Genomic DNA, 11907 nt, shown 5'->3' on the forward strand with positions numbered 1-11907 from the left:
CATGTTGACCAGGATGGTCTCGATCTCTTGACCTCGTGATCCACCCGCCTCGGCCTCCCAAAGTGCTGGGATTACAGGCCTGAGCCACCGCGCCCGGCCACCTTCCTGTATATTTTCATGACTGTTCTTGTTCCAACCCCAAACGCCCCCCTTCTGAAATGAATCTGCATCATAATATAAATGACTTGTATCAGAGTAATCTTTGTTCCAAATGGAAGACAGACAGAAAAAGAAAAGCTTACTAGAATCAACCAACTTCTTTTTGTTTTTGAGACAGAGTCTCATTCTGTCATCCAGGCTGGAGTGCAGTGATGCGATCTCAGCCTGGCCCACTGCAACCTCCGCCTCCTGGGTTCAAGTGATTCTCCTGCCTCAGCCTCCCAGGTAGGTGGAATTACAGGTACCTGCCACCATGCCCGGCTAACTTTTTGTATTTTTAGTAGAGACGGGGTTTCGCTATCTTGGCCAGGCTAGTCTCAAACTCCTGACCTCAAGTGATCTGCCTGCCTCGGCCTTCCAAAGTGCTGGAATTACAGGTGTGAGCCACCATGCCCGGCCCCAACCAACTTCTGATCCACATCCTGTCTGTTCCCGTTACCCTGCTCCGACACGTGGGGCTCGGGTAGTTCCCACTGTGAGGAATGACCTTGTTAAGGTTAGGCGGCCTCTCTCCAGCTCCTCCAAACCTTAGCTACACAAGGCCAGGAGCTCTCCTGACTCGGATTGGGAAACAGCGAGACATGGAACAGCTCGTCCCGCTCAGCTGTGCTGCTTCCCAGCTACTCACCCACCATCAAAGGGTACACTAGGGCAGGGCATCTTCTACTCTCTCTGGTCACCCCCTGACCCCTGAGATGTTGGTAATGACATTCACTCACCACACCTCTGCCTTCAAAAAGACAAGTGTGGAATGAAAAGACCCCAGAGAAGAAATGATGTGCTGGCCCCTCTCTCAGAGGCTGCACCTGACCATCTTTGCCTCACGCTGCTTAGGCTTCGGGCAGGCACACTGTACACTGGTTTTCTTGAAGACTCTTTACTGAGTCACTTAGAATTAAAGACTAAGTATTGCAAGCTTCAGCCACTTTCTTATAAATGTGCCTTGAAAGAAGGAGTGGGTGGGTGGTGAAAAGAGAACATGAAAATCTTCCTTACAGTCTGGCTGCGAGCCTACCCATTTTACCTCCAGAGGTATGCTGGCAGACAAATAAAAGCTGCTAGATATGTGCCATGCATAAGGGTAATTTGGAGCCCACATTCCTCTCTCTACCCAGAAAGAAGTACACAGGGACTTAGGAACTACTTCCTACTTCATAGAAGAAACATGTCCAGTCCTTCCCTGGGTCGCTCCTGTGTCTGTAACAAGTTCATGAGAGGTACTACTAGTGGCAATCGGGGTGGAAAAACAGTTCTTCGATGCATTGTCCCAGACTTTGCAGGATGGTTAATGTCCCTGATCCCCGTGTGCCAAATGCCATTAGTGCTCCCAAAACATCATGGCAATTAATCCTCCCTCCTCAACATTTCTGAACACCCCCTGGAGGCCAGCAGTGCCCTGGCTGAGAGTCACTGAGTGAGCACCTGTATCAATTTGCATCCCACGGTGCCCAGCATATACTAGGTACCCTGTACTGCTTGTAGATTGAATCTAGTAGGAAAGGACCAGTCACACACATACCCAGATCCACATCTCTTACCAAGTAACTTCTGAACCTCTACTGTGTGCTCAGCATTTTTTGTGCGTGTGTGAGATGGAGTCTTGCTCTGTCACCCAGGCTGGAGTGCAGTGGCGCAATCTCGGCTCACTGCAACCTCTGCCTCTCGGGTTCAAGAGTTTCTCCTGCCTCAGCCTCCTGAGTAGCTGGGATTATAGGCACGCACCACCACACCCAGCTAATTTTTGTATTTCTAGTAGAGACAGGGCTTTACCATGTTGGTCAGGCTGGTCTTGAACTCCTGAGCTTGTGATCCACCCACCTCGGCCTCCCAAAGTGCTGGGATTACAGGCGTGAGCCACTGCCTGGTTCCTGCTCAGCATTTTCACAGAGATCAAGAGGAAATATGAATCACAGTCTCTATATATAACAAGACCATAAGACATTATTCAATATAAGGCGATACATAAGCAAATGCTAAATCGTAAGGTCTGTGAGAAAGTAGATGACGTGAGCACTAAAGGCTGGCATAATCAGAGGAGGCTTTGTGGGGAAAAAACAGAAGTTGAGGTGGCTCTTGAAAGAGGTAGAATTTTCTTCATTCAGCCCTACTCATCCTCAATCTGTCCCTGCCAGGACCGCTATTCACGGAAAACTCCTCTAAACCTGTGGTTCCAGGAGCAATTCGGCAACCGGAACCCTTCAAATCTCATCCCCAGGTGGCTCCAGGAACAAGAGGGTGTGAGAAATTTCCCATTCTTTGTCAGAAGACCAGTGAATATCAGGGCTGCTTTCAGAATGCCTGTTCATCCCTAAGGCAAGGCGGAGGTGCCCAAGACAGAACCAAAAGGCATTTGGTGCTATGTATACATACTGAGTCACAGGCTCTAAGTGGTGAGGTTGCCAGTTGTAACTAGACACTACCCACTTCGCCTGTCCCCTGTGGCCCTGGAATTCTCCTGCTGTGGATGAACCTGAGGTCTCAGCTATCTTCTCTGTCAAAGGTCTTCTTGCCTCCTCTCTCGCCAACCATCAGCATTTTTCCTAGGCAGCTCGCCCCCATTTCCTCCATTCATGTCTCTCCAGCCGCCCAGACTCCTCCCACAGGCTGTGCCACCAAACTCTCCTCACAGTCCACCCCGCTGTCTTCTATGTTGCCATCTTCCTGACATTCAAGCGGCTCCCAGAGTCTGGCTCCTCCAGGAAGCCTAAGACTTGTGGCTTCCCCAACCGTGTTTCCTTTCAAACACGCAAAATCAGTAACACTCCCCCTCCACACCCCACTCATCCTTTACTTGTATACAACGTAAATCGAGAGTCTTGTCTATTTCTATACACTATCTATCTAATGTTAGAAAGAATCCCACTTCCCACAGCCCACAGGAGCTAAGCTGAGGGCTGGGCCTACTTGTTCTCATTTCTGTGAGACTTACCTACCTTCCAAACCCTAGGCACCACTTAGGCTAATAAGATCTAGGGATACACCTTCCTCTCATATACCCCACTTTGAGAAGCCACATCTAAGTCCAGAGACCCAGGACCCAGAGTCCCTCTCCCAGTAAGTAAAAATGAGGATTACATGAGTCATAAGATCTTTCCACATACATGCTCTTAACTTTTGAGACAAACAAATAAACCTTTTTTTCCCCTCCCACAGGAAGATTCAGAAAAAATCCTTTTGGAAGTAAGCCTGGAGCTTCCACCCCATCCTCAGGCTTCTGGCCCTTGATTGACCAAATGCTTCACCCTAAGAATGGCCCCCATTCCAGGGTCTCCCAGTTCTCTACACCACCAAACTCTACCTGCTACATCAACTGCATCTAATCTTTCTGCAGCAAAGCCAGTTTGGCTTTCTGATGTGATTTACGTCTCTCTCAATCAACCAAATATTTTTGTCTTATAAAAATTTTGTCTTATAAAAACAATTTTTTTTCTATGACACAGTCCTCAGGAGATCCTGAGAACAAATGCCCAAAACAACTACTGTTATATGCGCTCATGGCATGTTAAAGTTTTCTGCTACAGTCCTTATCATGGCTTGCAATTACACACACACACACACACACACACACACACACACACACACACACACACACTAATATATGATACTTGATTAATGTCTCTCCCTACTACTAGACTGTAGGAGAACCATCAGTCTTGTTCACCACTGTGTCCTCTGTGCCTAGTTCTAGATCTTTCCTCAAACAGAGCATAAAATCCTACCCACATTTAGCACGTACAACCTCAGGCTATCTAGGCACTGAACAAAATCTCCAGGGTCTCCCTTGGGTCACTACAATTCCATCCCTCTTTCCTCTCCTCCCTACACTATCCTACCCTTAGTAAGAACAAAAAGCCTCAAAAACCTTTTTCAATTACCTCTAAAAGAGCTTCCTATAGATAAGGGAAGGCCAGACTCAAGTCAAAGACTGGCTGCTTGGGAAGAGAATGGTGAAATAACTGGAGAGAGCAGAGAATGGCCGTGAGCTTTGGACAGGATCCAAGTTTTCTACCAAGTCATGTTTTTGTATCTTACTATATTCTATGTGAATTCAAGAAATGCTTTGAGAGTTGACTTATGAACCTGATCACTTTGTGTTCTATGTCTTCAATCCAGGAAAGAGAAGACTAAGACAGATAGTAGCAAAAAGTAGATGTTGAAGGGAGTGGGGCTGAATACCAGGTTTCAAGATGACTGCCCACTGACCACAGAAAATGAGTGTAATTCATGGAAATCAGATTTAATAAAAATGTCCAAGCCGGGCGCGGTGGCTCAAGCCTGTAATCCCAGCACTTTGGGAGGCCGAGGCGGGTGGATCACGAGGTCAAGAGATCGAGACCATCCTGGTCAACATGGTGAAACCCCGTCTCTACTAAAAATACAAAAATTAGCTGGGCGTGGTGGCGCGTGCCTGTAGTCCCAGCTACTTGGGAGGCTGAATTGCCTGAACCCGGGAGGCGGAGGTTGCGGTGAGCCGAGATCGCGCCATTGCATTCCAGTCTGGGTAACAAGAGCAAAACTCCGTCTCAAAAAAAAAAAAAAAAAAAGAGAGCCTAGGCTTAGAAAGGCATTGCTTGGGTGGAAGTTCCCAGAGATCTGGTCAAATAGCTTAGTAGAGGACTGAGTAGTTTATTACACCCTTCCCATAGTTTCTGGAACCTGATTCTCAATACAGTAGACTACCAATGCATGGTGACTGACTGGTTCAGGAAAGGAGATTATTGATAACTTTCTCTGATTCAACTTCATCTGGAGACAGAAAGATTAGACAGGCAGACTCTCACATGCATCTGGAGATGCTCTCCAGTCCAGAATTGTTTTATATTTCTGGGTTGAGGGGTTACTGCATTCCTTATTTACAGACCTATGCCAGAACACAAGCTTGTCAAGAGCAGTTGCACACTTCCTGCCATCTTGTCCCCTAAATGACAAAGATGCTTTACATGTGCAAGCTGTGTGTTACCCTGTCTTAGGCACACAGTTCAATGCTGAAAGGAATGAAGGCCAGATTTTAAGTCAGGATTCTATACACTATAGTTTTAACTGAGCTCCTGGGGTAAGCATGAGAGGGTGGACCAGCTGGCTCCCTTGCTGATCTTACTGTTATCTTACCTGTCAAACCTCCCCTCTGTGCATATCACTAAGGACTAGACAATCTGCCCTATCCCATAGCATTAAGGGTGTTGGTGTCTCTCCCTCTGTTTAGGGAATAACTGATCACCTAGTTTTGGCAAAGTTCTCGGTAATCTTCCTTCTGTCATTTGCCAAAGCAGCATTTCACTTCACTCTACATGCCTCGAGCTCTCCAAACAAACCCATCCCCCTTTTGCAATTTTCTAGGGAAAAAAGTCACTATTGAATGTCCTTACTTCTGCAGCAGGAGGTCACTCTTCCCATTCTCCTGCCTAAGGCATCTGTCATCAACATTTGGACAGCTAGCACATCAGAACACAGTGGCAGCCCCACATTGCTCAGCAGCCCAGAAATACATGCCCAGAACTGCCAGCTTTCCAAGTGGTGCTGGCTCCATAGCCGCATGAAGAGAGGAGGAAGTCGAAGACACTTCTCCAAAGAACAGACACAACAACACAAAATCATTTGAAAAAGAACATCTCTGTTAGCAGCTACCACCTAGCAACAAGTCCTTCTTGAACGTGCTTCATGATATTATTTCAGTACAGCAACACTAAGCACAGCTCCAGAGTTTCAAGAACACTGCAGCCTAAAACTTTGAGCTGGACAGTAAAAAGAAGCTATTTGATTTATTAAGTGGGTCAACCAAAAGGAGCAATGCAAAAGGAAAGAGGTCAGCCCGGGGTCTGCCCCCTCCTTGTCCCATCCACTTCCGCCATGTATCTTTTGTGAGAAGCCAAGAGTTCCAAGTCAGAAGGTTCTCCTGGAATATAACCAAGCTTAGACACAGAGGCCCACATATTCTCTTGGATGATCCTAACTTTACTTCAAGGGCATCGCTCAGCTGGAGGCTTCCAGAATGGTTTACCACCAGGCAAAGTCTGATTCTAAAAACATCCCAGAAAAAAATATATTCTTAATTGTGTATAAATAAAAGAGGGGCAAGAGGAAGCCTAAGAAGCCTGATGTTTATGGAGCATTGCACAGAGCTTTAACCTGTTATAACAGGCATTTATTCAACAAACATTTGAGCCCCCATTACATGCAAAACATCATTATAGGCACTGGGGATACATGAACAAAATAGTCAAAATCTTAGCTTTCAGTGAACTGACTTTTTTTTTTTGAGATGGAGTCTGGCTCTGTTGCCCAAGCTAGAGTGCCGGCACGATCTTGGCTCACTGCAACCTCTGCCTCCCAGGTTCAAGTGATTTTCCTGACTCAGCCTCCTGAGTAACTGGGATTACAGGCGTGTGCCACCACGCCTGGCTAATTTTTTTGTATTTTGTTTTTAGTAGAGACGGGGTTTCACGATGTTAGCCAAGTTGGTCTCGAACTCTGGACCTCAGATGATCAACCCGCCTCAGCCTCCCAAAGTGCAAGGATTACAGGTGTGAGCCACTGTACCCGGCCACTGAACTGACATTTTAGTGGGGCTGACAGAAATATATATGTCAGCTGGTGATAAATACTATGAGGAAAGTTAAAGCAGACTAAGGGAATGCTATATAAAATTTTATATAAAAATAAAGCAGAGGAGGGAGTGCTATTTTAGATAAAGTTGTCCTGGAAGGCTTCTCTGATTGCCATTTGATAAAAATAACTACAAAAAGGACTATCACATATATGATCACTATGTGCTGGGAACTGTACTAAGTAGTTAATGTGCATTTAATCCTCAGCAACTCTGCATTCAGTACTATTACCAAGCCCACGGTACAGGACAGAATGAAGCTTAGAGAGGGGAAGGCTCTTAGCAGAATCTGCAGTAAGGGGAGCAGGGCCAGGGTTACACAGTAAGCGAGGAAGCCAGGACTTGAACTCAGGACTGCAACTCCAAACCCGATGCTTTTCCTCGCTGCACAGGGCAACCAGGCTGGTGGAGAAAAGGAGCCTCAAAGAGGTCAAGTGTGGCTGTGGTTACAAAGTAGCAGGTCCATCTGGCCTCCCCACACATGGCTAAGAGATTAATGCAATTCAATCTTCCCTAATATCAGGCGATTACTCTCATCACCAGCTGAAAACCAAGCCTTATCTTGAAACGAGGAGAAACACACCTTGGGCTCCTTAAGACCAGCAAATAAATACTGAGTATGTTCCTCTACCATCCCTCTCCCTGAGCCCCCAACACAACATGGTGTAGTAAAGAGAGACACCATTTCTCACTGGAAAACAGACAGGAATAGAACAAGAGATGACTTAGCTGGCTGCTCGACAGTGCCACAGCTCTCTAAGGTGGAGTGGGGGAGTGGGGGGGCGGGGACATGCACTGAGAAAAGGTCACCAGCAAGAAGGGAGGCCCTCTCTCTCTAGCCCCATTTCAAAGGAAGTACAGCTCTCCCTCAAGCCCTTGCATTTTGGGGTGGAAAGGCGGGGAAGCAGATGCTTTCTCAAGCAGCATAAGGCAGGCCAGACAGAAGCACTGGGAGCAGGTCACCAGGTCTCCTGAGGGGAGGGAGAGGAGAATAAGGCTGCAGGCAACTGCGGAAAGCTAACATTGCTTTAAGCTGAGAAGTCCAGAAGGGAAATACCACATCTAAGGTCAGAGGGTATTTGTGGAATTGCTGGAAATCTCGGGTTGAGGGTCAAAGCCAAACCACCATAAGAGGCTAGAGAAACCCAAGCAGAGTCCCACAAAGTTCAAAGCAAAGGTTGTGGTTTGGATCCACCCTTTCTTTCTTTTTTTTTTTTTTTTTTGGAGACAAGGACTCGCTGTGTCACCCAGGCTGGAGTGCAGCAGCGCAATCTCAGCTCACTGCAACCTCCATCTCCCGGGTTCAAGTGATTCTCCTGCCTCAGCATCCCAAGTAGCTGGGATCAAAGGCATGTGCCACCCCGCCCAGCTAATCTTTGTATTTTTAGTAGGGATGCATGGGGTTTCACCGTGTTGGCCAGGCTGGTCTTAAACTCCTGACCTCAGGTGATGCCTCCCCCCAACCTTGGCCTCGCAAAGTGCTGGGATTACAGGTGTGAGCCACCTTGTCTGGGCTGACCCACCCATTTTTTTAATTGTATTTCAGTCACCCCAGCCACAGGAACCTGCAGCCAGAGTTAATCAATAACCAAAGTAGGAAGGAAAGGTGGAAGTTCATCCCAGAATGGAGCTTATTAAGGGACTTTTACTCAGAATCTAGATTTCCATCTTATATCCCAACTAACTTGGACATCCCAGTTTAAACCCTGGCTAAGCTGACCTTAAGAATCTCCCTCCTAAAGCCATCAGGCCCTCTCCCCATCAACACACACACGTGCCTGTGCACACAAAGAAATTAAACGTTCATCCTCTCTCCCCAGCAATTTATCACCTTATCTCCAGTCAGGTCTCATAGCCCAACATTACACCAAACAAATTATGACCTGAATGGCAAGAAAAAACTGTGTCACCTAGAGAAACCCAATTAACAACATGACTCTGCTCTCTTCAATTCCCCTCTCCCCTCCAGCCATATCCGGGGCACCTGTGTGGCTGACCGCCTTTTCCCACTCTGGCGATGCCCTCTGGCTGGCTCAAAAGCCAGAAGACAATCCAAGCAGGGGCTTCCAGAGAAGCAAACCTAGAGATGGGAAATCCTCCTCTCCCCACACCTTGGTCTGGTGAGAGCGTTGGAAGGGCATAGGATCAAAACACCACCTGGCTGATAGTCTGGAGTGTTCACCTTGAAATCACTAAGTTGCCCCTTAAGCCAAAGCTCTCTGCTGAAGAAAAACATAAATGCTACAGAAAGCTCCTACACCAGAGTGTGTAAGTGCCCCACAAGGGACAATACACGGGTATTTCCAAGAAATTCCTGCTGCAGTTGCTTCCTCTCAATCACTTTCCTAATTAGCCCCTACCCTGAGAGGTCTCCATTGCTTCCAGCCCTCAGCTAACATAAATACCTACTGCCTTTCCAAACCTTCCGCCTGACCACATGCAGCATGTGTCGTGTGTGTGTGTGTGTGTGTGTGTGTAAACATCCTCTTCCCAGCCCGTGCTATAGTTTCCAAAGAAAAGAAATGCCTCCCCTCCTCCCCGAGTGCTCCTGGCCCCGCTACGCTGCAGAGTTGGTCATGTAATATTCAGGGACCCTGAGACCGGAAATGCCTGGTTCTGAACTGCTGCGCTTGAAACAGGAGAAGGGATAGGGAAAACTGAACGTGGGATTGAGGGTGATGGTAGGAGGGGTGGGGTGGGGTGGGGTGGCTGAGATTCCGACCAGGGAAAGGATGCAAGGGTGGGCGAGAAAGAGAAAGAGGGATGAGAGGAAGGCTGTCGAGACAGTTGCAAAGTCAAAATTCCAAGAGCCGAGGAAGAGGAGGGGAAGAAGATAGAAGTAAGGGCAAGGGTGGAAAAGAGGGCCGAGAGGAGGTGAGGAGCCAAAATAAAGATTCTGCACGTGATGGGAGAGGCTAAGTTTAGGGGAAACCAGAGGGTCCCGAACCCCAGAGTAAAGGTAGGGTGGCAGGGAAGTGTGGGGGCGGGGCACCACAGGGTGGAGACCGAACTGGCTCCCAGCATCTACAGCGAGTGGAGAGAGAAGGGAGCAGAGGGCGGCGACCCAGCCGCGGCGGGAGTCGGGGAAAGGGGCACGGGTCGCCAAGGGGACCCAGGCTGGTGGAGGGGACGCCCGGGAGCACGTGAGGCGTGCAACCACCCCGCTCCCTCCACAGCGGCGGGGACAGGAACCAGGGCGAGGCTAGGGGGCGGCGCGCTCACCCGCAGGGCGGACAGGTCGATGTCGTCCAGGCTGCGGGCGGGGGCTGGGTCACCCATGGCCTCTGCGGGGAACGGGGTACCGGGGCCGCTCACGCTCCGGCTCGGTTATTCCACTGCCGCGGTCGCCGCTTCTCCCCCATCGGAGGACCCCGGGGGCGGACTCCACGGCGCCTCCCCCGGAGACCGGGGAGGGGGAGGGCCGGCGCGAGGACCGACCCACCGACTGACAAGCGCTATCGCTCCGAGGCCAGCCACCCGAGCCACCCGTCTCTCCTGCGCAGGCGCGGAGCGGCCGCGCATAGGGAGGGTGGAAGAGGGAGCGTGACGCGAGCGCGCCGCGGCCCCCTCCCCCTAGGCGCCGACACCTGCGCGCAGGCGCAGACGAGCCGGCGAAAGGCGCGCGCTGGGACCGAGCGACGGCGCAAGCCTGGCGTGAAAGAAGTGGGCGGTGGCCGAGGCGGCCGCGCAGCGCGCCCACCAGCTGGCGCGCCTGCGCACTCGCGTTTCCTTTTCTTTCCCTGTTTTTTTGTCCCTTCTCTCCCTTATTTCCTTTAGATCTCCTTTGACGCCTTTCCTTCCCTTTTCCTCCTTCCTTCGTGTGCCCAGCTGCCAATCAAGCCACCCACCTCTCCATTTGCGGGGGAAGGGGGCGGTCCCCAACCCCCTCTATTACTAGGGTGTTGTTATGGTAACTCCCCACGCGAGGGCTGGGTGGCCTCTAGATAGGACGGGCTGTCCACCCACCCAATTGCTATGGCAACAGTGGAGCCGCTGAGGGAGGGGCCCCTCCATGAGAACTTGGCTGGAGAACCCACGTGGGAGTTGGGGGGCAGAGGAGGGGCACCAGCTGCCTCAGGAATGCCCTTTCCACCCTCACCTAGCAGGTGGGGGAAGCATCGAGGAGCTCTGAGATCTCAGGATAAGAAATCCTACTGCAGACGTGTATCTCTGCACCTCTTTTAACAAGGTGTTCTGCACAAAAGAACTGTTTCGACAATTATTCATTGACTGGAGTCGCGCGTGGGTGAAGGGGTGGTGAAGAGGAAGAGAGGGAATCTGCGTTCAATCTCTTCAAATATTGCTTGGGTCACCTCAGATCTAGTCATGTTGGCACAGCACCTACAGCCATTAGCTTTAGTGGAGGCTGAATAATGCTATCTAAGAACCAAGAGTCATGTTCTGCCACTGACATGCTGTGCGACCTTGAGCAAATTGCTTTGCTTCTCTGGCCTTTTCTTTCCCTGTGAAATTGAGTGGGGCAGCTGTACGATCCTCAAGATCTCTTCCAGCACCAACACTGTCTCTGAAAGACCCCACCACCAGCCTTAATATAAACATCACTTAAAAGAGTTTAAATTAAAAGTCCTTGGAAAATAGCTGAGCACACTTTCTGGACCCTTCTCCTTAGCATTTGGATGCACATCCAGTCAGCCCCCTTCCCTAACCCCCAGCCCATTTTCCTAGCCATTGCCCTTGTTCAAGCCACTATCCCCATTAATCTATTTGGCCTTCCTGCCTGACTTCTTCAAGTCAATCCTTTCTTCTTCCTTTTGGGGGGATGGAGTCTCACTCTGTTGCCTAGGCTGGAGTACAATGGCATGATCTCTGTTCACTGCAACCTCAATCTCCTGGGCTCAAGGGATCCTCCAGCCTCAGCCTCCCAAGTAGCCGGGACAACAGGCAGTGCATGCCACTACCCCTGGCTAATTTAGGTATGTTTTGTAGAGACAGGGCTTTGCTATGTCACCCAATCTGGTCTCAAACTCCTGGCCTCAAGTGATCTGCCCGCCTTGGCCTCCCAAAGTGCTGAGATTACAGGATCCCTTGAGACCAAGAGTTTGAGACCAGCCTGGCCAACATGGTGGGGATTTTTTTTTTTTTTTTTTTGAGATGGAGTTTTTGCTCTTGTTGCCCAGCTTGTA

At 49.6% G+C, this 11907-nt stretch overlaps 1 protein-coding gene across 16 annotated transcripts in view; it reads right to left on the reverse strand.

Moving 5' to 3' along the window:
* The window catches only part of MINK1 (misshapen like kinase 1), a 65234-nt gene extending 54948 nt beyond the window's left edge, over window positions 1-10286 (reverse strand). For 12 of the 16 annotated variants that reach the window (XM_017496764.2, XM_017496754.2, XM_017496761.2 and 9 more), the window contains exon 1: window positions 9986-10286. In XM_017496764.2, coding sequence (XP_017352253.1) covers window positions 9986-10042 — 57 coding nt within the window. In that variant the 5' untranslated portion in view covers window positions 10043-10286. The remainder of the gene's footprint in view (window positions 1-9985) is intronic. The other 4 variants (XM_017496766.2, XM_017496769.2, XM_017496768.2 and 1 more) reach the window with 1 other exon arrangement.
* Window positions 10287-11907: the final 1621 nt, after the last annotated feature.

The sequence above is a fragment of the Cebus imitator genome, unplaced genomic scaffold (assembly GCF_001604975.1).
Source record: "Cebus imitator isolate Cc_AM_T3 unplaced genomic scaffold, Cebus_imitator-1.0 Scaffold223, whole genome shotgun sequence".
In the NCBI taxonomy this organism is placed as follows: Eukaryota; Metazoa; Chordata; class Mammalia; order Primates; family Cebidae; genus Cebus; species Cebus imitator.